The sequence below is a fragment of the Maniola jurtina genome, chromosome 15, assembly GCF_905333055.1.
Source record: "Maniola jurtina chromosome 15, ilManJurt1.1, whole genome shotgun sequence".
NCBI classification, from domain to species: domain Eukaryota; kingdom Metazoa; phylum Arthropoda; class Insecta; order Lepidoptera; family Nymphalidae; genus Maniola; species Maniola jurtina.
Genome location: NC_060043.1, coordinates 9,216,059 through 9,242,075, shown reverse-complemented (window position 1 = coordinate 9,242,075; position 26,017 = coordinate 9,216,059). Strand labels below are relative to the sequence as shown.

General features: G+C 37.7%; 2 protein-coding genes across 2 annotated transcripts in view; both read left to right on the top strand.

Moving 5' to 3' along the window:
* The window catches only part of LOC123872333 (probable ATP-dependent DNA helicase HFM1), a 43,417-nt gene extending 34,566 nt beyond the window's left edge, over positions 1-8,851 (top strand). The window contains exons 16-22 of the mRNA XM_045916547.1: positions 1,211-1,308; positions 1,790-2,025; positions 3,294-3,529; positions 4,347-4,453; positions 4,561-6,709; positions 7,132-7,863; positions 7,948-8,851. Of these exons, the coding sequence (XP_045772503.1) occupies positions 1,211-1,308; positions 1,790-2,025; positions 3,294-3,529; positions 4,347-4,453; positions 4,561-6,709; positions 7,132-7,863; positions 7,948-8,851 (4,462 nt within the window). The remainder of the gene's footprint in view (positions 1-1,210; positions 1,309-1,789; positions 2,026-3,293; positions 3,530-4,346; positions 4,454-4,560; positions 6,710-7,131; positions 7,864-7,947) is intronic.
* A 1,338-nt stretch (positions 8,852-10,189) lies between these two features.
* Positions 10,190-25,573, top strand: LOC123872336 (mediator of RNA polymerase II transcription subunit 16). Its single transcript, XM_045916553.1, has 20 exons — positions 10,190-10,353; positions 10,487-10,664; positions 10,787-10,919; positions 11,426-11,555; positions 11,862-12,010; positions 12,345-12,509; positions 12,956-13,072; positions 13,637-13,701; positions 14,072-14,215; positions 14,936-15,046; positions 15,501-15,624; positions 17,621-17,741; positions 17,966-18,052; positions 18,686-18,854; positions 19,255-19,424; positions 22,589-22,734; positions 23,089-23,189; positions 23,637-23,737; positions 24,585-24,725; positions 25,473-25,573. Exons 1-20 carry the CDS (start codon positions 10,292-10,294, stop codon positions 25,507-25,509), a joined length of 2,451 nt encoding a protein of 816 aa, XP_045772509.1. The 5' UTR covers positions 10,190-10,291; the 3' UTR covers positions 25,510-25,573.
* The last annotated feature ends 444 nt before the right edge of the window (positions 25,574-26,017 follow it).

The following is a 26,017-nucleotide window of genomic DNA, read 5'->3' as shown; positions in this document are numbered from 1 at the left end:
CATCGATCGAAATATATATGGATTAACAGAGCACCGCGGCCAAAGCGCTGCTTCCGCGCGGCACTTTGCGGCGAAAGCTCCGTATTCACCACTAAACTTGTTTCTTTAGTCCAAATTGATAACTAGATTTAAATGTTTTAGAAACTCCAACTAATGTTGCTGTTTTCATTCATTTCGAAACTTCCTTCTACACTTCTAATTAGCATTTCTAGGGACATTTTGGTTCTTATCCATCAAATAAATAGATCGGAGAAAAGTGTAAAAGGTGACTGTTAACATTTTTACCAAAACTGCGATGCCTTCAAAATATTCCTATAAATAAGTAAAGCGTCTTCAAAAATTATTCAAAGGGTGGGTGGTGAATTTATGGCCACTTAAAAATGCCATCAGTCCATGCATAAAAATCCGTTCGCAGCTGCGAAAATTAATTTAATCGGGTTGTAAACGAGACATCATACATTATCATAGGCAGTAAATGGCAAAATGATCAGAAAAATGCCGCAGATTATGTATGCTCATCATGCGGAAATGCTTAAATCATCTTCGTCAATTACACGACTATGTGAGGGCAGAGACGATATTTTATAGAAGCAACTAACAGACAATAATTATTCTTCCGCATTTTCGAAGATTTTTTTTTTACAAGTTTTGTTGTTCAGTGATTTTTAGTGCATCTGCATGCGACCAGTACACCTCTAATTCTCTAGCTCTCTCATAATCACATCTCGAACCATCGCCGGCTCACTTTATGGCATGGATCTCTTCTCTGAATGAAATGGATGGATTATCTTAGATAGTTTAGAAATGTGTAAGTACATAAGAATTAGCGACAATAGGTATGGGGCTCTTAATAACATTTCAATACGATATATTGTTCAAGCGTTATTCTGCGCGCATTTTTCCTTTTTTTGCCCCTGACTTTTAAATTTTTTTAGGCAAATTAATTAAATGAAGATCACATTTTAATAAACCCACACACCTTTGGGTTCAAAACGGCATCGTACCGGAACGCTAAATCGCTTGACGGCACGGCTTTGCTGGTAGGGTGGTCACTAGCCACGGTCAAAGCCTCCCACCAGACCAGACCAGAGAAATAATAAAATTCTAGCCCCTGCCGGGCATCGAACCCGAGATCTCAGCGCTTACTATTACGCCAGGGTCGTCAAAATTCATATACCTATACCTGATTTACTTTCACCATCCCTTCCAGCGTCATCCAAGCCGTCCTAGGTTGCCTGCCCATCCCAGATCCTTCACTCAACCAAGAAGCTATGAAAATCATGAGAGTCGCCGACAGGGTTTGCAAATGTCAGTTTATTTTTTGGGTACCTACCAAATACTTAGTGTTATTGTTATACTACCATAATACAATTCAATGTCAATAACCTTATCTTGTAGTTTTAGTGATTTAGTATTTTTCAAACCCGCGTTGTATAGCGTGCAAATCTCGAGTCAATGCCCCACCTACGTCGCGGCATTGATTTCGAGTGACCTATTTACGGAACGTTCGCTAACCTCTAGCGTCAGTCAGCTGTTTTATTTGCAATATAATATTGTGAACTTTTAAAAAATACAGAATTTTTTTCGTAGTTTATTAATGGTATACTATCAGTAATCATCAGTACTATAACTTGTCTTCATTTTTGCTAGCGTTCTGGTTACATCCTGTATTTATCACTAGCTATGATCATATAAATTCTCGCTAAAATTCATTACGGGTTTCATTATCACGATTCGCGAAGTTTATAACATGTATGATCACATTTATCCATGGAATATCTTTCTACAGGTTTGGTTTCATACGTGACTCGGCCCAATTTAATTTCTCAAAACCCAAAATTCTACTCGACAATTCTGAACTCATTGGTATTAGCAAAATGCATATCCGCTCATCTATGGGAGAATTCGCCTTATGTGTGTCGACAACTGAAGGGAATAGGACCAACTTACAGCACTCTGCTTGCATCTGCTGGGAAAACCAACTTTATGGTCTTGGAGGAAAGTCATCCCAGAGATTTGGAGAGGGTATGTAGGATTCTTATTTCATCATCATCATGATCAACCTATCGCTGGCCCACTACTGAGCACGTGTCTCCTCGAGAAGGGTTTGGCCATAGTCTATCACGCTATGCGGATTGGCAGATTTTACACACCTTTGAGAACATTATTGAGAACTCTAAGACATGTAGATTTCCTCACGATGTTTTTCTTCACTATCTTTTTCTTCATTATATATGTACTTCTTCTTTCTTCTTTGCTAGTATATTTTACCAAGTCGTCAAAAAAAATCATACACTCAGCACCTTCTTGCTATTAGGCCAAAGAATAAAGGAACATTTGAGTCTATGATCAGGCAACAGCTTTGCAGGTTAGTTAGTACCTACGTAAATATATAATACAGGGAAAAATCCGAAAACCGTGAATTTGTGGTTACATCACATAACAAAATTGAAAAGTGTTATTTCTTGTACGATGGTACGGAACCTTACGGAACCGTTCGCATGCGAGCCCAACTCGCACTTGGCCTGTTTACGTTACGTGCCGCAAGAATGTAAAGGTGTGGTGAAAACGCAGAATGTGATTTGGTATGTGCTTTCGTATGAGCAACATGATAGTCATATAAAAGTGTCAAGGCACGAGTGAAATGTGACTGGGAAATCTTTGACCTACCTAATCTAGAATCTAGATTTTAAGAGATTACCTAGTTCGTTGTTTGAGGATAAATTGTACATTTCTTTACTAAAGTACAAAGGCACTTTTTCCACTACCATCCCAATCTTTTTAAATCCATGATCTTCATAAATCTATTATTTTTTTGATACTTAATACTTTTTACTAACAACTAGGTAGCTGATGCCCGCGACTTCGTCCACGTAGATTCAGGTTTTCAAAAATCCTGTGGGAACTTTTTGATTCTTATTATGTCACTATCCAAGTCTTTATCTATACAAGCAATACACACAAACAACACTCAACACCACACAAATCTTTTAGAACACACTCAACTCCGATACCGGAGCATCCTCACGAGATGTAGACTCCACAATACACAATTGCAAAGTAATTGTGTTCTAGAAGATTTGCGTGTTGGTGGTGTGTATTGCTTGCTTTTCTTGCTTCTTTAATAGTGGGCGAAATGGGCCGTGCATATCGTATCCTGCACATTGTATTGTAAGTTGTTAGACACAGATTTGTCTGTTTTGGCTTTTGATGAGATAGGGAGTTAAGCTTCCTTGTGTACCTACCTAATATCATGGAGTTCCGTAACTTAACGCTTCTATCCAACTTTCCAGATAATGAACAAAGGTCCTCCCGCTGGTAATTTACTCAGAAAACAAATAAGTTTGCTCCCAAAATACAATCTAACTATGACGCCCGTCAGTGAGAGGATTGTGCGCATTCAACTATTATTAATGAATCAGGCGCACTTAGCTGAAAATATGGAAAACTTGACGGCCGGTGCCAATCATAAGAGTTATGTTGTCGTGGGAGACTCGGAAAACTATCTTCTATACTTCAAAGCCTTCAAGTAAGTACCCACTGTCTTTTTAAGGGACAGAATTACTACCTACTTTCATACAATTAGAAAAGTCTCCCGCAACAGATATCTACGGCTACTAAATCCTAATCAAACTTATTGCGAAACATTATTGCTATTTTTTATTTTTGCATATTGTTATAAAAAACTCTCATAATTATTTATTCTTTCAATACTACCCTATTTTGAAAAATCTTTACTAAAATAAAATAACACAAAATAAAGACCAAAGTCATATACATAATATGAGTGATAGAGACGACGCTCTACGAAGCTCTAAATCTTCTAGATCTTTTTCTAAAGTTCGATATGCAATATTTATTGCCGACACCAGCTCTTGTAGTTGGTTGATTTCAATGAGGGCCGCCCGTGATCTTTAACGTCGTTTTAATTGTATCTTTTCCCTAAAATAAGGAACACTACACTGTAGTACCTAGCTATATTTGTGTCACAGCTGGTGAAGTAGATATAGCTACTTATTGAAAGAAAATATTTGGTGCTGCATTGTCTTCTACACTAATATTAGTATAAAGAGGAAAGTTTTGTATTTATGTGTTTGTAACGGATAAACTCAAAACTACTTGACCGATTTCAAAAAATCTTTCACCATTGGAATGCTACATTATCCCTAAGTACCTAACTTAAGCTACTATATTAAAAAGTATGAATAGTGTTTTAAAAAAAACTAGTTATGTCCTTCATAAAGATTCATTTACTCTACGTTTACCCCAAAATATTCAAAAATTAAAAAACCCACCTAATGTGAACAATTAAATTATAGTAATACAATGAAATTATATTATTACAGGGAATCTGATCTAATAAGCGTTTACGACGGAAGCATGGCGTTTGAGATAACCAGGAAACATACTGATGAACACAAAGTGTTCGCTCACTGCATCAGTTCAACTTTAGGTAACTTGATATTTTTTATTTTTTTCTCCAATTCATTTAAGCTTGTTAGAAACTATTTTTTTTCTCCAATTCATTTATGATTAATACGAAATCATTTTTGGTTACAGTTGGCATTGATGAAAAGTGCGAATATACGTTCGTGGATATAAATCCTTTACCTGAAATAAATGTAACTGATAATAACATCTCAATACATGAAACTTTGGAAAATCCTCATCACATGCACCAAACAACTATAACTGATGTTTTCAAACAGCGAAAAAGGAAGCTTTTTAATGAGAACGACATAATCCAGTGTAAGGAAAAAAGAAAAAGGGATAATAAATTGATGAATACATTAAAGTCCCTCAAAGAGTCTTTAGAAAAAAGTTCAGATGAAATTAAAGTGGGCTTTACCACAAAATCTGATATATCTAACAACTTGCAAAATTTAACAAAAACAAATTTACCTTTAAATGAAAAAATTGTCACAACAATATCACTCAATCATGTAAAAGATGATCAATATGAAAATCAATCACTTGAAAATGCTTTTTCGGAAGATTTTGAAATGGAAAATTTAGATATAGATGAGCAAGAAATTGAGGGAATTTTGGGTGAAATAGAGGATGAAATAAAATATAGGAAACCTATTAATTCTGTAGGATTAAAAGCAGAACCTAAACCATCAAAGCAAAATCAATTCGCTAATTTCCATAAAAGTGATCCTGTTAAATATAACTACAAAAGACAAGCTGAATCATATAAAAACATGCATACATCGGCGATTCGTCGAAAGTTAAATACAAAAAATAATTACACCTTTCTAGAAATGTTGGAAAAAAAAGATTCAAAAGACAACAGTTATACGACAAAAATAGAAAGTGGAACTGGATTTTCTGAAACAGTAAAATCACAAATAGAAAAATATTTGCAGCAAGCACAAAATAAAATTGAGATTAAAAACCCGATTCTAGTGAATATGGTAGACACTTCAAATACAAAAGTTAAGGGTATAAGTCCAACAGACTCGACAGACTTAACAAAAGATGAATCGGAATCATTACAAAATTCTAAAACAGAAACCGATAATAATGATCAAAGTATGAACTCTGTCGTAATGTATGAAAAGAATCATCACCTTGACGCGAAAGTAGATCAATTTTATGAAAACCCAAAAGACTCAGTAGACTTAACGATAGATGAATCACAAATTTGTGAAAATAAAACCAATAGTAGTGATCAGATACGTAACTCTATCGATAGTGAAGAAAACCAGCTTCAATTTAACGCAGAGAAAGAAACTAGCGTAAGTTTCAATTCACCAATACAGCAGAATGAAATAAATTTACGAAGTTCAACAAATCTTACACCACGCCAGTGTTTAAAAATTATGCCCTGTAACCAGGCTACAAATAAATTTGCTGAACCATCCGAGCTCCAAGAACAGAACTCGAAAGAAATAATACTCAAAAATACTAATCAAATGGTTATGGAAAAACGACAAAACGAAAATAAGAAATATTCAGTAACTAACTTGTTGCCAAGGTTTAACGCCACACCGTCTAATGAATTGCCTATCTCTTTTAATAAGAATGAAGTGCAAATAACTGTGCCATTAAATAATCCACCAAGTTTTGATGAAAAAGAACTCATTCTTGAAAATCCAAATAATTTTCACACTCACGGAGATAATAATAATTATCATTATTCCGAATCAAACACTTCTGAAATGCCGACTTCGGAAGAAAACATTGAGAAAATTAATACATACTCGTTCGGGCAAACTGAGAAGTTTAATATTTGTACTGAAAATTCTCGTAAACAAAAAGTCCAGATTATAAGTAATCTCAAAGTAGATTTTGATATTACTGAGATAGTTTATAAAAGAGACAAGCTATCGCCTAAATCAAATGAAGTTGATACTAATACTAAGTATAATGAAAATCCAAAAATATTTACGAGGGGGGCTGCTGACTTTGAAATTTCAGACAAGGATAGTTGCAATAAAATTACAACGCTCCAAAATTCAACATACAAAAGGCTTCAATTGAATCCTTGTATGTCTGATGAAGTAAAAAGGAATTCCAATTTCGTTCAAACTATTAAATCCAATAAAGATTTGAAGGGAAGTTATTTGAAAATGAATAATTTTGAAAATAGTTTACCGTTACAAAATGACGATAAATATTGTAATAAAGACATAATCTCTAGAGATAATAAAGAAAACACATCTGTTATGGATGGATTGCAGAAATACGGAAATACTATCAAAAGGTTAGTTATGAGCTTTATTTTGAAAATGATGTTATACCTAGGTTCTTTACTCGTATATAAACCCTAGCTGACCTGCCCTGGCTTCGCACGGATCGATTTCTGAAAATAGTTAAGTGGGAGTCTACATTCTAGAAATAACGTCCATGCAAATCTTAAGTTCTTACTTTCAACAGTTTGAGTTGGACTACGATGATATGTCGGTCAGTTTGTTCTTTTATGTATATAGATAGATAAATAAATTGATGACTTTTATTCCTTTTCCTCTTCAACTGGTCGAGTAGGATTTGAACCTATGACCATTTGGATTTAGTGCAGTTTATAAACTCCCTTTAAAGATTTAGATATTTACTCTTTCTATTGAATATGCACATTGAATATTATGAACAATTAAAAATTAAACTTCACACGCTTTCCTGTTTCAGGCAAAACAATAGTATTTACGAAATACAAAAATTTTATAGAGGTTCAAGTTGTGATAGCCAAAATCCAAATATAGCCAAGAGTAGCAGAAAACATAAAATCATTGACAGAGATAATGCACCTTCACACCAGTCACTAACGGTTGCAAAAGAGAATAACGTATTGCAAAAAGCAATAGCCCGGCGAGACAACTTGTTGGAAAAAGCTACTAGCGAAAATGATTGCGAAATTAAAGAAAAAACGCGAAGTCTAAATAAACAGATTCAAAATTATTCTACAGAAAGTGAATCATTTCATTTTAACATTGGTCAAAATATTGAAGAAGAAAGTCAACAAATACGGACACTTAGGGATAAGTTAAGTCAGTTAAATCCTACATTTGACTATGACATAAATCAAAGCAGTGATAAAATTATACCACCACCGCCAGAATATTGTGATGATAATACGACCAATTCATCAACATTCAGTGATAATTATTTTTATGATCAAAAACTAAAACCTGAAAATACACCAGACAAACGCTTTGCTTTCTTAAACAACCCTAATTTGTCTAAGAAAGCAAATATAACACTGGATAAGATAAAAAATATCGAATCGATTTCTGACTGTAACGAAACAATGCCAGATGTGAATAACGCTCATGATGATAAAGATACGATGCTCTCTAAAGATAAATCAATTAATGTTTCTGTCAAGGATATATTGCAAAAATACAGCAATACTTTTAAAATGTTAGTTACCAATTTAACTATCTCATTGGTCTATCTGAACAAAAGATGATTAAGTAGGTATAATAAGTTTTTTATGTTTTTCAGGCAAAAACCAAGCAGTACTAATAATAAATTTGAAACAAAAATAAATAAATGTGAAAGTTCTGATAATAGTACAACACTCATAATGGCCAAGAATACTAGAAAATGTAAAATCAGGGACATCGATAAGATTCAAATTCCTCTACCTCAGTCACTTATAGTTGAAAATAATAATACTGGATCTCAAAAAATTATGACGCAACAACACAACACTGCATCCCAAAACTGGATAGCGCAACGGGATAACATGAATGCAGAAGCTGCTTATGCAAAACATTGTGAAATTCAACCACAGAACGATGATAATAAACAAATCAAAGACTATTCAATATCTGAAAGTGATATTAATATTGAGCACGATACAGTAGAAGAAGTTCTGAAAACACTTTCACCTGATGATGATTATAATATAAATCAGACAATATTAAATCCTAAGACTCTACTAGAATGTATGAATAAGGTGGATAAAGACAAAATTACAATGAGCCCGCCTAGATTTTATGAAGATAATGACGATAATACGAGTACATATTCGCCAACTTATATATCAGAAAATCAAAATGCTGAAGATACCACTACTCAAGGTTATAAAGACTGTACACAAAATGATTTTGTAACATTTGAAACCACTAACGTGTTTGATAATAATAATGATTCTGTTATTAACTTAACACCTTCAAAAGAAGTTGAAACTTGGACACTATCGCAAGAAAGTGTTCATAATAGATTGTATGATTCTGATATGTTATCCTCTTGTCGTTCTTCTAATACTTATACTATTCTGCGCAAAAATTGTACTGAAAACAATAGTGGATCACACAAATGTGCATATAATCCTCGTAATTCACGTCAAACAAAATTATCTTATTTTAAGTTTGAACGTAAACGTCTATATAAGAAAATATAATTTATAACTTTATACCTATTTGTTTTTGTTTAATTTTCCCTGGATGTTAAATTAATTAATAATGCTGGAAGATCTAGGAGTCCACCACATTGATCCCTTAAAAAGGATTGCTTTTTGATAATTTCCTTTCATTATGAGATTAATGGTAGAAGGTCAGGACCCTCGTCCGTCTGTTAACGGGCTGTATCTAGTGAACCGTAATAGGTAGACAGTTTAAATTTTCACAGAATGTGTATTGTATAGTGCTATTGCCGGCAAACATCAAATAATAAAAATTTCAAAATGACTGCTATGAAAATATTAAAAAAAATTATAGTGGTATTTCTTGTACGATGGTACGGAACCCTTCGTGTACGAATCCGACTTGTACTTGACCGATTTCTTACAAATTTGACATACGGTTGGGACATTTCGTCTGTGATGCTGTTAGCTGGCGGGCGTGCTCTGCCTTTTTGGAGTGCTTTTTTTTTTGTTAAAACTGACTGGAAAGCGCTCTAAGGGGGTGCTGTGCGTGTGTCGGCGAGCGCCGGCACAGACGGGGTCCATACTTGTATAGTTTAACTAACTTGTTACAAATAACTACAAACTTGACATTGGCTAATCTTTGTAAAGCCAGACGAGAGACAAACATACGGTTGACATAAAATTATGTCAACGCTCTCCAGCATCCTCACGATCGATGCAGGGAACCTCGAATAGCCTGAAATGCTATAATACTACCTAAATATTCGTATCTTTCATCCAAAAGGATTCTGAGAAAGTCAAATAGGATCTCAAAAAATTTTGCTGGAAAAACTAGTGTGTTTATTAAGAAAATAAGAATGACTTGCCTAACATTTAAAAGTTTGCGCCTTGTAACTTTGTTGCGCTCATTCGTCGCGGAAGCGGATATGTAGATATAAGTGCCTACTTGTCTCTGGATTCTAGCTTACAGGAAACGAAAATATAGATAATAATCGATTGCATAGACCAACAAAATCTATGTAAAGCCCAAAGCCAGACGAGAAAAAAAAAAAGACCAACAAAGGTTGACAGGGACTCTGTCTGTGTTGGTGTTAGCTGGCGGCGTGCTCTGCCTTTTTGGAGTATTTTTTTTGTTAAAACCGACTGGAAAGCGCTCTAAGGGGGTGCCGTGCGTCTGTCGGCGAGCACCGGCACAGACAGGGTCCATACTTGTATAGTTTCCCTAACTCGTTACAAATAACTACAAACTTGACATTGGCTAATCTTTGTAAAGCCAGACGAGAAAGAAAAAAAAAAAAGGTTGACAGTGGCACTGACAGTAGCAGTGACAAACTGACCGGCCCGATGTCACTGACTATTGTCGATGGTCTTTGACATTTGGAGTTTGAGTTTGTTGATTATTTTTATTTACCACTTATTCAGTCAAGAAATTTAGTTTTAACTTAATTAAATGGTGATCTGTCTAACAAAAATAAAATGGAGCTTATTTATTCAATGAGACGTAAGCCTTTGAAGTGCGAGCCGCCACATTTTGATGGGTAACTTTGACCTCAGTTTTTCAGACCTCAATAGTTCTATTCCTTTCACAATGTTTGCTGAAGGAAAAATCTTCAGAAAACATTGTAAAAGGGATGGTTTCAAATCATTTTTCATTTCTTCATTACACTCCAGTACAACAGATCCAGAAGTAGTGAGGCCAATATGCACAATATCTACATGCAACATTATAGCCTTCTCCTCGCTGACTGAGCTCACAGACTCTGATGGTGAAACATGGGGAGGCCATGTGTATGTGTGTGATTTGGACACACCTTGGGATAGCCATAAGGTTACCAGCACAGTGCACCCGGTAAGTTAAATTTTTTTTTTCTTTAAATAATTTGAGATTGTGTACATTGTACAACAGGGTTAGTCACAATGAACAGTTTTATCACCACCATTTATTGTAAGACCAAAAAAAAATGTTTTAAGGTGTCAGCTTTAGAATGGGACGGAGAAGGCAAACAGTTACTAATAGCTACCACAGTTGGAGAGGTATCAGTTTATGGACAGAAAGAGTACCTGCTAAATGAGTGGACTTGTTTATACACTGCAAATTTTCCAGGTAAATATTAAATTATTAAATATGGCAACTCTAAAGGTAGGTATATACAGATAGACTGCATTTGAAGTGCAGGTCGTCGGCAAAATTGCAGTTAGGATGAAGTTTTATTGCAGTTGCCACAACTGCAGACCCACTGTGCAGTCTGTGTGCAGGTCTAGTATGGGCACTAAGTATGAACTGAATATGACTGCAGTCAGTCGGTAGTTGTGATGCAGTTGTGGCAACTGCCATTTCGCAGTCAGTGTTCAATGTATCTGCATAGACTCATAATAGTTAGTACCAAAGCTTAGCAAACATTCAGTTCAGCAATTATTGTCATACTCGTACTGAGTGATTAAAAGAGTGCAATAAGCAGCTGATGCTGCCAAGTTGATACAATAGTTGCTGATATAGGCAGCAGTTGTTAGTTTGCTAAACTATGGTTATAAAAATTATAGTTTCTTTTCTCAATGTTATTAATTATCATTTTTTTATTTAAAAATAAAAACCAGACAATTTTACTATAGGTGAATCTATAAAAAAGGCAACCTTTTTCCACAATGGTCGAAGGGTAGTAGTTTTGGAGAAAAAGCCTGATGCACCAATCAGTGACAGGATTCAGATGCTAAGAGCCACACCTACGTTAAAAGGATTTGGGTAAGAATAAGGACAAATTATTAAAGCGTAAATAAGTATTAACTAATTATATTATTATTATTCAGTTATATATTGAAGTAATTAGTTCAAGATTCTTGCGTTGAAATTCATAGTATTGTTTTTTTGAAAATAACTAATCAGAATTTGAGATAAAAATATATGTTATCTATAAATGAATACATATCGCAACGTCGGTAATACGGAATGGCTGAATTAGAACGTACATACGTGAATTAGTACGTGACGTAGGTTCGTACGTTCCACGTCGCACTAGACCTATTGACACAGAAGCACCATCATTTACAGAGGGGTGGCTCGAAGCGGCCTGTGCGTGGTGACGGGCACGGGGTTGGTGGGCGCAGTGACACCAGGCGAGGCTGCGCGCGCGCACGTCGTTACTGACTGCCTGCGCGCCGTACGCAGCCACATCGCCACAGCATCTATCGCTCACAAGAGTGAGTATTTATCTAAGTAATTGCAGATATTTTCTGAAAAACATTCCACCCCACAATCAAGTCAAAATTTAGATTTATGAACTTTTTCCATAATATTTTTGATGTGGTTGTGAGTTAGAATGTTTTACAAACAATACCTGACAGTGCCTATTTCATAACGAGGGTATTAACAAAGTTAAACAACCTTTTAATATTCATACCACTGAAAAATTCTATTTATATATATTTTATAAAACATAATATACTTTACTTTACATTCAGATTATTCACCATGAATCAATCAATATCAATTTTTTCCCCCCAACTTTTAATTTTTTTCACAACTTTAATATAGATGGCAACCTGCTAATAGCGGCGGGTTGGCGTCGGGGCTCCAAGCGTGGCGTGCACTGCGCGGTGTGCTCCGTGTCGCGCCCCAACTCCACGCGCTCTGCGCCGGTGTCCATACAACTTCAGCCTTTGCCCACTGTTTACTTGCTAGACGACGACGTTACACCCAGTAAGTGTGAACTCTTCATTCTTCTTCCTTGTCCTGGGTTTCTTTGACACACTTAGACGTAGTCGTCCATTGTACGGCTCTTGCCAGCCGAGCTCCCTCCAGAATCCTAAGAGGCCAGAAATAATGTTTTTTAAATTTTCATAGTAGGCAGTTTGAAGTTATTATTTTATTTTTTGCGTTATATTTTTTAAAGTGGCAATAGAAATACACATTCTGTGAAAATCTCAACTCTCTATCTATTACGGTTCACACAGACGGACGAACAGACAGCGGAGGCTTATTAGTAGAGTTTCGTTGGCACCCTTTGGATACTAAACCCTTAAAAAAACTATTGAAGTTTCCTGAGCATTTATGGAGATATGTAGTCAATTCGCAAATAAGTACTTCGGCCCTTTCTAAGTGAATTTAAATTATTATAAGGTTTGACATGGGATCGTTCTATTCAGTGTCAATATCGTGGTGGCTTCGAGATGACATTGACTCGCTACTGATCGCGGGGACCAACCTCACCGTGTGGAAGATGACGGAACGCGCGTACCCCGTACACAAGCTCTTATCCAAAGGTAGGTGTCATACATTTGGATATGTTTTACAATACAGGATGATAGTACTAATGATTATTGATAAGATACAACAAAAACGAAAACGTGAAAAAATCCTGTATTTTTAAAAGTTCACAATATCTGGTTACGCCCTGTAGATTTCAAAAACCGGTCAACTCGCACACCAAAAAACTCGTACAATCGTACAAGATAAACACTACGTACTTTTTAAAGTATGATGGCTAATTTAAAAATTTGTATTCTTTTTTTTTAATCTTTGTTGTCATAGCGGCAATAGAAATACAGATTCCGCGAAAATTTCAACTCTTACCTAGTATGGTTCATGAGATACAGTCCGTTGACTGGAAGACAGCAGAGGCTTAGTAATAAATCTAGTAGAACCCTAAAAATTCTCTACCAATAAATTTATTTATTGTTACATATTTAACAAAATTTATAAACATATTAATTTACCTGTATATTGATAAATTTATTCATTCATAAGTAATTGAAATTTGTAAGATAAGGAATAAATAAAGGCTTAATAAAAAATAAAATAAAAAAGTAATTGAATTGTATTAAAAGGTCCGGTCCAAGGCAGTACAACACCTGGCGGAGGGCCTAAAGCTGCAGATTGTTTCAACACTGTTGTAAGTTTTTAATCACAATTGCTCTTAAATGTGTGTCTGTCTGTCAAACAAATGGGCCGTAAAAGGGTACAATCGACAGAGTTAGTTTTCATCTGTTTTTGTCCTCAAAAATGAAAGAATATTCATGGGACGTCATCTATTTAGTACAGGGATAGTTTGTTATCCGGAGCCGTCATAGGTTATATTTTATCCCTAAAATTCAAGGATGCCCACAGGATATTAAAAAAAATTATACGCGGACAAAGTTGTGGGCATCATTCTAGTAATCTTCCTATTTAATCCACTAGATTTTTATTTTATGATTTCTATTTTATCAACTCTTGCGGTCATGGTATGGAAAAAAGAAAGAAAAGATTTTTCGTTGACACAGGCGTGGCAGCAGGCAGCCGTGTGGCAGATGGAAGGCGGTGACAGCGCGACTCACGTATCAGCAGCTAGGCTGCCTTTAGGCGCTCACGCGATACTGTCCACTCCACGAGCCCTTCACCTATTGGCGAGGGATACCCATCACTATGTGAGTATAAAGCAGGGGCCACACAGGCGTGACAGCAGGCAGCCGTGTGGCAGACGGGACACGCCAAGGTCCTGCGCCGCCTGAATCCAGCGGCTCCCTACGACTCGTTTGATGTCGTCTATCCACCTAGTGACGATCTTCCAACGCTGCGCTTTCCGGTGCGCAGTTGACATTCTAGCACCTTGGGACCCCAACGTCTAGTGTTTTCGAATTATGTACCCTGCCAACTGCCACTTTAGCTTCGAAACCCTTTTTAGCTATGTCGGTTACTCTAGTCCCCATATATCTGATTTGATCGCGTAGAGAAACTCCAAGCAATGAGCATACCTCTTTCACGCCCGCCGCTGAATGACTGAGCTCTCTTTTGAGGTCCATTTTTTTTTTCTTTAAATCTGGCTTTACTCTGATTAGCCAATGTCAAGTTTGTGATATTTTCAAGTTATTGAATTTATACAAGTATGGACTCCGTCTGCGCCGGCGCCCGCCGACATACGCGCGGCGCCCCTTTAGAGCGCTTCCCAGTCAGTTCCACCACCAAAAAACACCAACTAACACAAAAACCAGCCACTCTTAACAAAAAAAAAACACTCCAAACAAGCACAGCACGCGCGCCAGCAAACGCCATCGCAGACGAAGTCCAAGGTCCATAGTTATAGATAATGAGTTTGTTTAAAGGATTGCACCTTGTAACGTAACTGTGCTGTCGTTTGGCTACTGCAGTTGGTGTCGCGCGCCGTGGTGACGAGCGGCGCGGGTGCGGGCGCGGCGGAGGCGGCGCCGGGCGCGGGCACGCCGCCTAAGAAACCCAAGTATGGACACGGCTCCTTGCCTGTAAGTACAGTGAACAACAATCCATAGAAAGTGCATTTCTAACAATTTTCATTTGAAGAAAGGGATCACTCACGTCAGGCTTAATGTGTGGCTTTAACAATCGCTGGAGTACTGAACCAAATACATATCTCAAATTTTGGCAATTGGCTGTAAACGGAGAAAGGAAAAATTAAACTAAGAACATCAAAACCGTTGAATAAAACACTTTTGTCACAAGTTTCTTTTGAATCGGCTAAGAAAAACTATACCATTTCATAAAACGTTGCGGGAAGGTGGCAGTTGACGTCAAATCAAGGAATTCAATGTCGCTGTCACTCTCCCGCAACCTGCACCCTACCCCTCAAGCTGTCTCAGTCAACTGGTACATTTATATATAACAATGTTAATTTTCCACAATTTAATATGTGTGTGCAATAAAGATGTTTAAATGAAATAAATAAGATTTGGTTCGTAGAGTGGAGCGAGTTGCGCCACGGTGTGGTGCGTAGAAATGTCAGCACTGGGCGGCGTAGTGGTGGCCGTGGACACACACTCGCAGCTGCACGTGTACAAGCTGCACCAGCCCGCGCCCGATATACGTGAGTTGACAACCCTATTTAAAGCAGTCACAGTTAGGAAACTTATGTTATAACAAAAAAAAAAAGATTCCGACGAATTGAGAACCTCCTCCTTTTTTGGAAGTCGGTTAAAAATGTCGAGGCTTTGACGCGTCACTGGCAGGCTTAAAATGTTACTACATAAAATCATTTCTTAGCGGATGTCTACGCAACTTAGTAATACATTTATTGGAAATTGTGTACGTTTCTACAACAAGCTCCCAGAATATATATTGGAAATGTCTCTCAACAAGTACAAGGTTATTATTAAACGTAAACTTATTGAAAAATCCTACTATAATGTAAGGGATTATTTAAATGATAAGAAAGCTTGGGAATGAGTTTCTTAATAGCTTTGTGATGGGTCTAATAAGTTAAGTGAAGTGGTGATAGTAAAAAGAATATCCAGCTGAGTTTGTTGTAGGCTCTTCTCAGACCTGGACGCGTTTGGAACCCTCGTAGCTTTAGTTTTAAGTTTACGTAATTAATCATCACTACTATGTCATCTTACAAATCTAATTCAGACGATCAAAAGGTGTATACCTACTTTGAGGAAATGATTTCGATTTTAATAGCTATCTGCATGTCAAATTTCAGCCCAATCCGTCCAGCAGGCCGATTCAGAACCCTTCGATAACATAATTGTCGATCGATTCGGCAAGTTGTCGTTCGATAAAATGTATTTTCAATTCAGAATAACCGAATCGACAGTGAAATTGTCGAAACCGAAACCGAATCGAACAGACGTAGATATCGTTCGATTACGACTATTAAACGCTATTCACAACAACCTAACCGAATAATATTTGTCGAACGTCCGATAATTTTTGATGTTTACTTATCGAAAGCTATAGGGCATTAGATATCTTTTTGTTCACCTAGTTTCGTACCATCGTACAAGAAACAACAGTTTTGAAACTTTGAAATTTAATATTATTTGTTGTTATAGCGGCTAGAAATACACATTTTGTGAAAATTTCAACTCTCTACCTATTACGCTTCACGAGATACAGCCCACTGACAGACAGACGGACAGCGGAGTCTTAGTAATAGGGTCCCGTTGGTGCCCTTCGGGTACAAAACCCTAAAACCAGCGGACAAAAATCACAATACCGAGCTTAAAAAGGCTAGAACCCAGAGCCGTAAAACCAGTTAATAAAAAAAAAACCAAACTTGCCATTGATTGACAGACGTAATTGATGTTTGACATTTGTGTTGTATTTACGAGGATAGCTTTAATAAAACTTCACTATTACATTTCGATGTTATTCTCTCGAAATCAATAATTTAATAAGCTATCATTTTAAGTAATGACTTAAATTACCTTCAAGATGAATAAAAGCTATTTTTTAATGTTTAACTTGAATTTAAAAACAAGTAAAATTTTGGTAACATAACATACTTTATAAATGCACATGTAATCGCAATGTTTCTTATCGAAAACGGTATCGTAATCGAAATCGAATCGAATCCTTTTCTCGAACGTTCTGAATTGCACGATAAAATTTGTTCGATTCGAGATCGATACCGAATCGAATCGATTCGTTATGTTATCGAAGTGTTCTGAATCGCCCTGCAGAAGTTTAAACAGTGCTTTAATAGATCAGTCAGTCAGCTTTTCCTTTTTATCACACTAATATTATAAAGGCAAAAGTGCGTGCGTGCGTGCGTGCGTGCGTGCGTGCGTGCGTGCGTGCGTGCGCGCGCGTGCGTGCGTGCGTGCGTGCGTGCGTGCGTGCGTGCGTGCGTGCGTGCGTGCGCGTGCGTGTGTGTGTATGTTTGTTACTCCTTCACGCAAAAACCACTAGACGGATTGGCTGAACTTTGGAATGGAGATAGATAATATCCTGGATTAGCACAGGCTACTTTTTATCCCGGAAAATCAAAGAGTTCCCACGGAATTTCAAAAATCTAAATCCATGCGGGCGTAGTCGCGGGTATCGGCTAGTATTTATATATATAATTGTTTTTTACACAGCCACCCCTCTCTCTGTACAACACGTGACCTCCCTTCTGGAATACTCGCTGGTGTCGGGTTACGACTGCCTCGACGTACTGATGACTCTCAAAACTAACATCGTTGAGGCAGTCTACGAAAGGTAAATAATAAAATGAATCTGAAAAATGCTGTGGTCTTTTGCTTTAAATTGCAAATATTTTATAATTATAATTTTGTAGTTTGTTCCGATATGATATATATATATGATGATATGTATTTAAAAAATATTTATATATTGAAAAATTCGTTGCGTTCGGTACGCGCGGCTCCTACGGCGTGTTCGTAGAGTGCTATCAACATAACAGTTATTTTCCGTGATCACAGGTTGACAGAGAGTTTCCAAAGACAGCCGCCGTCGTTCCAGCAGTATTATTTCCATAGTTGGCTCAAACTCAGGATAGCATTATGCAGGTAAATATACTTTTTTTGAAAGAAAGAAATTGCATTTATTTGTTGTTGGTGTCACAGATAAAAAAAAAGCATACAAATGTACATCTTCATCTGTGACACCAACCAAATGGGTGTACAACTCAGCATTATGTCCTGCGTCACATGCATTATGACGCATTAAATGCATGACGCTGATTTATTTCAGCTGTGACCCGGGTGACGTTACAGTCACAACAGTAAGTAAATTAAAAAATTTAATATGTTTATCTTTTGATGTTGTTATGCGAGAACGGAACAGATGTAGATAGATTGGCGTAGTTATAATTATTCTTCCTTTGGTTTCTCAGTGAAGCCGAGTCATTGAATTACTGTACTTATCTCTTATTTTTTCTTCTTTATTTTTTTAGGCCTAAAGCCAACTATTTCACAATGTTCCATGCAGAAATGGATAGCACTGAGTATTTCTAATGCTGCTACGACATATAAAACAAATAGTTCATTTATCTATTTTGAATTTCAAAAAAATTGTAGGATTATAGGAACCCTTTATGTGTGAGTCTAAACTCTAACACATACTTGACCATCGTTTTTATGACCATATGTCAACGGTAACCGCCTATAGTGCAATGGCCATTATAAATGTTTGTGTTCTAGCTTGTCCCCGTCATGGCAAAGCAGTGCCGCATCGCTGACGTCGCTGCAGCTGTGCTATGCGGCATGGGCCGCCTGCAGCAGCGCGCTGCGTGACGACAAGCCGGACTGCGTCGCGCTCTTGACTGCCCTGCTCGACGACCACACGCCGTCGTTGCCTGAACACGATAAAGTAAGCGCCAATAACCTGCACATTTTCGGATATAACAGCTGCAATAAAAGGTAACTAGCAAAATATCAACTACCACATGACTAGGAGACTTCAATCACGCAAGTAGAATTTTAAGTAACTTACAAGAGCTGTAATTTATCCAATAAAAGTGTTTGTTTGATGATTCGTCCTCAATCACTTCGCAACGGAGCAACAGTTCGACGTGTTTTTGAATGGATATAGTTCTATGGTATGTAGTATAGGCTTCTTTTTATCCCGGAAAATCAAAAAGTCATCTTCAATTAAAATGATCTACTAAATTAATATATAATTATGTATGACCGAAAGGATACTCCCATTAACGTATTTCGATCGAGATGGGAATAATAATCAACTCAAGGAAAATGATTTCATTTTCCAGAATCTCCTAGCATTAGAAGCAAAAGCGGAAATATCGGGTGAAGGAGCACTTCAAGCGTTGCAGCCGCTGCAAGCTCTGAGGAGGCCACTGCAACGAGCGCTGCACACAGCGCTCACTGCGCTGGCCGCGTTACAGCCGCCCAATCTACACCAGCTGCAACACCACAACGGGCAAGTATCATCATCACATAGAATTGACTAACGCTTCTTCACCAATAAGTTTTCTAGCGCGACAATGGATCCAATGCGACAAGCTGGTAGGTACTTGGTTTGCCATTCATGGCTGCAGTACTCCATGCACCCCATGCATCCCATGAACTTGAGCTTGTTACAAGATACAAAGCTGTTCCGATGTGAAGTACCGCTTAATTTTGTTGAGGATCCCAAGTTTCTTGCCAGCTGTTTCTGCCTTGAATTCGATGCATTCTCCAAAGTTGAGATTGGACGATGATAATATGTTGATTCTTAGAAGCTCGGTACCAGCGGGTTATCGGAACGCGTATACTTCGGAAAGTCGGAATGAGCGAGTTTGTATTATTTTTTGGTCAAAAAGAATATTAGTCATGTTAATCATAACTAGCATTTCCCTTTCCCCTCCAACTAATCGTAAAGCTTGTGCTAGGAGTAGGTACGACAATACTGCCGTCCTAAAGCTAAAGTGTCGTTAACTACCAAAACCAAGTTTCGAGATATGATCAAAAAAGCGCGAATTTATAAAGAAATGATGCCATTTGACAACTAATAAACATATACAAAACTTGAAACTATAGAAATGTAGAGCAAACAGAGCACTTTCGAATAGCTGTATTTTTAAGTTTCTAGAATAAATAATAATTATAGCAGGAGAGTTTTGGCTTTTTAGTCTAGCATTTTTTCTAACAACGGCTTATATTTACATAACTAAAATGTCGTTAGATTACCCTTTAAGACGTTTATGGCTTGGATTGCATTTACTTTTTTTATCCTTTTACGGAACTTAAAAAAATTATATAATTTCTAAAGTAAAATGACTCTAAAAGACTTTAACGACATTATATGTTAGGTTATGTTCCTAAAAACTATCAATAACAAAACACTTAAATGCGGCTCTTGTAATTTAAACACATTTTAGTCTAGAAGAATAGAAATGATTTGTTTACAGTAGCGTTTTTTGGGGAGACTTGCTAAACTAAAATGTGGCTTATTACAAAAGATCGCACCGTAGCGACGTTTTAGGTTAGCATTGCTTATAAATATTTGAGCTTTTCCAATGAAAGTAACGGTAACTACAACAATTGAAAGAGCATCAGTCTGAAAGTGCCCATGCTCGTCTAGAATCTCCGTTATGTACCGATGAGTAGTCAGTGATCCCTTTTCACGAGCTCCTCCAGTCCGGGAAACACACACAAGTTCGATTTTTCCGTCGATTGACATGCCACTCCAGAACATGCTCGATCCCCCGCCATATTCTACTCTTTCTTCTATGCAAGCCTGAGCAAATCGTTCGCCTTGTCTTCTGTACACTCTCTTTCGCCCGTCATAACAAAATAAAGATACTCTTGTTTCATCCGAGAAGAGTCCAGCCTTCCATTGGTCGAGGGTTCAGTTGACATGCTCACGGGCAAATTGCAACCTTTCCCTGCGATGCTGTGCAGTTAATTTCCGACCCCTAGCAGGTACGCGGACCGCAATTTTCTTCTCTCGCAACCTTCTTCTAATCGTAGACGTGCTCACTGTAGCTCTGCGAACTTCTCGGAACTGCCGTTGCAGCTCAACGACATTAAGGAGTCGATTGCGCGAAGAAGATATCACAATAAAGCGGTCGTCTCTTTCGGATGTGCAGCATCGTTGACCTGATCCATGCCTCCGGATGTAGCCCCCAGTCTCTTGAAACCGTTGGAATACCTGCTGCACGGAAGAACGACTCAAATTAAGTTGCCGTGCCACATCACATTGTCGCACCCCTGATCGCAGTAGTGCAACCACTTGAGCGGCTTCTTCAGCAGTAGTGTCCATCTTGAGGGTTAGTTTTCTTGCGGTTAGAGTTAACGTGTGTCCTCTTCAACGTTTGGATGGTGAATGCCCTTATTTTTTACTTATACTGGCCATTTTATAGCCCATGAAGTTCAAACAAGTCGTGGTCCATATAATGAGGATTTTTGCAACATTTTCTTTGACGTACCGTATTCAGAAGGGTTATATCGTTTATGAAATGTAACTATTGTTTGATAAAAGGTCTTTAAACGTTCTTTGCATTGATATCAATACTGTTTGGGTTAGATGTACAGGCTTGGTAATATTACAGGTTAAAGCCTCATTTTCAGATAGGTGCGATTTTTGTGACGCCGAGTGTAGTTTAGCTAGTTAGTTTAGTGTTTGTTTGCTGAAAAGCTACTTCATTTTATACACATAGAAAAAACAATTTTAAAACATGAAATGTTTTTGCAGTATTACAATAAATATTTGAAGCGACAAAAAGACACGCCTCTTACGGCGAGTCTTTTTGTTGTTCCTGCCACTAGTAGCTAGTTCATTATTGATTTATTTTAATATTAACCATTAATATAAATATAAATAATGATTGTAGCAAAACGGAACACTAAATGGCTGCAACTATAAATAATTTCAAATGCATGTTTCGCGCTCTTATAAAAACAAATATTTACTTCGATATTTTGTCCGCCATCGTGACAAAATTGGCGGGAGAACACTGAGCCCGTGCGCCACATCTACTCCAGAAAGCTCTCGCAGGCGCACTAATGACTAAATTAATTCACAATAAAGTTACAACCTGGCGAGATGCGGGAATAGTTAGAGACATTTAAGTTATGTATTGCGGGATAGAGTCATTTCAGTCTAGGAAACAATATTTTTTTGCAAAATATAACTAAACTGTAACGCGTTTATGTGTGATTAAAGACATTTTAGTCTAGCATTTTCGTTTAAAGACATTTAAGCTATGGAATTTAAGAAAAAAACCTTGTAGCAATAAAAATTAACGCCGCTTAGAGACATTTTAGACTGGCAATGTCAGTTAAATACGTTTAAGTATTGTTATTATATAAACAGGTAGTTACTTAACGACGTTCTTCATATTGCTATATCAAAAACTACAGCAGCTAGGAAAATACCGGTTAGATTGGTCGATAGAAAAAAAAAATCTGAGTAAGATAGTGTTAAAATGTCAAATTTGACCAAATGTTGGTTAACGACGTTTTAGCTTGAGGAGGGCAGAATAGAGCAACGGATGGGGTTTTAAACCCGACCTTTCGGATTTCAGTCTGCTCCTATAGTCATAGAGCTATTGAGGATTTTATTGCGTCCAGTTAGAATACAATTCTAAGTACGTTTTGTAGGTACGAGCTGTGGTCGGACCCCGCAGCAATAACGCTACTGCGGAAGCTCGTGGTGGTCGCGCGCGCGTGCGGGCGCGGCGGCGAGGCGCTCAGTCGCCCGCTCGCGCGACTGGCAGCCGGCGCGCCTCCCAAACCTGACTTGTTAGGTGAATCTGAATTTACGTTACAGTAATTCTATATTGTTGTTAAAGTGAAAACTTCTTTAAACGCGTTTGGCGATTTTGAGATGAGTAAAAACTTCGAGGTCGCGTCACCAACATGCTAATGTTTTAATATTTGGAATAACGATAGATATCAAAACTAAACTGATGTACCTAATGGTTTTAATTTACAATTTATGAAATATTAAATTCCGATACTTCAATTAATTCGAAAATCCAAAAAAAAGAATACTGATATTATTCATAGTTATAATTTTTCACATTTGTCAGCAGTTCCCAGTGACTGCTGTTTTTTAATGGAACAAGTTGTACAAAATCATTTGTCTGTGTTTCTGTTAGAGGAGTGTGCGTGTGTGTGCGCGCAGTTTCCGGCGCGCGTGTGGGACGCCTTGCCGCGCCGCTGCCTCGCCGCGCCGCACGCTAAAGGCTGGCCTCTATATGTAAGTCTTCTTATTAAACAAGTTTGGGACTGATTAACATCCTACTAATATTATAAACCCGAAAGTTTGTATGTATGGATGGATGTTTGTTACTCTTTCGCGCAAAATCTACTGGACAGATTTGGCTGTTTGGAATGGAGATAAATTATAATATATTATATATATGGAGGGAAATGAGTTCCCACGGGATTTTTAGAAACCTATATCCACGGGAACGAAGTTGCGGGCCTCAGCTAGTCTAATAATAAAATTGATCAATCTATATGGAATCTGACGATGATACTTCTTTTTTTTGTTATAGTGGTAACATTTCGAGCTAAATATTTACTGAGTGCAGGTTACGAAAATGATATACATTTTAAAATCCAAAATAATGAATTAAGATTTTTGAAGTATGAAGTTTTATTTATTTTCCGCTTACGCACCGGATAACCACTTTTTGTTTAGTTCGAATACGGCGTGGAACCGGAGTCGCTGCGATACGTGCCCGAGCCACCCGCGTACGCACAGTCCGACATTGCGCCTACGCTCGATATGGATTCAATAAGGTACTTTTTATAGTTATCTACCTCAAATAGAAAAAAAGAACCCTTATAGGATCACTTCGTTGTCTGTCAATTCAAGGCAAAAACCTGTAGGGTACTTACTTTCTATTGACCTAGAATCATATTTGGCAGGTAGCATTGTCTTGGACATGTAAGGAAAAATCCGAACACCGTGAGGTTACATCACAAAATTTAAAGATTTGTGTCCAAATAATTAGTTTACTATGTCACATTATGGTAGCGCTGTCCGTCATTAACTTGCAAATTTTTATTGTACTAGTTTGAGATTTCTTGTACAAAGGTGCAAACAACTTTGTTTACGAGTCCAACTCGCAGTTGATCGGTTTTTATTTGAAAATGTGATTAAAAAAAATTATTATCGTCCACAATCAGAGATCGGGGGTTCGATCCCACCACATCTAAATTTTCGGTGCTATGTGCGTTTTAAGTTATTAAATATCACTTGCTTTAACGATAAAGGAAAACGTAAGGAAATCTGCATACCTGAGAATTCTCCATAAAAGTTCTCAAAAGTGTGTGAAGTCTACCAATCTGCACTTGGCCAGTGTGGTGGACTATGGCCAACCTCTTCTCATTCTGAGAGGAGATCCGTACTGTGTAGTGAGCCGGCGATGGATTGGTCTAGATGATGAATACTTTCTATCTTTGCTGTACCTATTCTCTCGCACTGCCAAGGGTCACTGGTAGAGATCTCTTATAGAGATAAGTGCTTCCCTGTCCACTTTTCTTTCTTTTCTCTTTATTGTTACAACTTTCTTGTTCAAATAAAAAAATAAAACAAAATGAATGTTAATGATTCGCTTTGCTAATGTGATGTATGTGAATGTAGGTACATGTACTTGGGCGGCGGGCGACGCGCGGCGCGCTGGCGGCGCTGCGGGCGGTGCGGGGCGCGCGCTCTGCCCGCCGCCGCGCCCGCCAGGCATCCGCTACAGAAGGCCTACGACGGACGGTTCATAGCCGCTTGCAGGTATAAACATTACTCATTTCCGTTGTCAAACTTACCAGGCTGTTTAAACCTGTGCCCTCAGTATAAGATTTTACTTCTCACCAACGTTGATAGTATTTGAGAGTTGAAACACTTTAGCGTTAAAGTAAGATGGCCCTTAACGGCCTTGTTTTAATGCTCAAGTTTGTACAGTTGCCAGCGCTCCAAGCGGAAATTAAAATCAATTGTACTGAATTTTTGACTTGAAATCAAGGAACATTAGGTCCATTTTCCTTTGACGTTATTTTGTTTCGACTCTCGAATACTATCAAAATTGGTGAGAAGTAAAATCTCGTACTGAGGGTACGGATAAACACTTCCAAATACTGGTCATCGTCAACCAGCTCACTAGGCACGATTTCGTCTCGGAATGAAAAGAATTAAGACCATAGTCAACTCAGACTAAGTGCGGGTTGGCAGACTTCACACACCTTTGCGAACATTGTGGAAAATTCTCAGACATGCAGGTTACAAGTGCGTCAAAATCTATATCAACCATTATTACAGTCTTAATTGTAGTGGTTGGCTGAATTCCTGGTATTCTTGTTGCAACAGTGCATTTTTGCCAATGGTGAGGGAGCGCCAACCAATTAAAATAATGTAATTGCTATCGTCAAGTAGCCGTCATTTTACCGTAATAGAACTATAAATTTATTAATTTAAAATACATAAATACATAGGGTATTTTATTATTACGCATGTCAATAAAATGGTTTTTTTTGTTTTCAGATGCGGTGGCAAATGGACTCTCGTTTCTAATGTATAAATAAACCCAATTGTTAATAGGCCTATTATTATTTTGTATTGTAAATAAAATATTTTTCAATTCACAAATGTTTAATTTTACAATTTCAATTAGCTGATGTCCGCTTGGATTTAAGTTCCGTGTTCCGTGTTCCGTGGGAACAATCTATATCCCAGTGAAAATTGAGCTCGAGACATCGCGGCCACGCGAGCCCCATCGCTGGTGTCGCTACGTTTCTCGCAACGACTCTCCATAAACGGAGAATTGCGTAACGCGCCGCGTGTCCAAAAGAGCCCTTAGGGCCGGCGCACATATGGCGGAGCGCAACGCAGAGCATGCCCGCGAAGTTTTCTAATCGCGTGACACATTACGCGAATTTCTACCAGAGAATGCGCGAGCACGCGCGGGACTGCGCGCGGATGTGCGAGTTTCCGCACGGATGCACAATTGATTTTAGATATTATTTCGATGAGGACAATGTCGATATTATTTCGATGAGGACAATGTCGATCATATTTTGACTGTGAAA

Coding starts and splice junctions, on each gene's coding strand:
- LOC123872336 (XM_045916553.1), top strand. CDS start 10,292: ATGGAGCTTATTTATTCAATGAGACGTAAGCCTTTGAAGTGCGAGCCG. Junction 15,047..15,500: donor ATGGACACGGCTCCTTGCCT/GTAAGTACAGTG, acceptor TTTGGTTCGTAG/AGTGGAGCGAGTTGCGCCAC. Junction 24,726..25,472: donor CGGTTCATAGCCGCTTGCAG/GTATAAACATTA, acceptor TTTTGTTTTCAG/ATGCGGTGGCAAATGGACTC.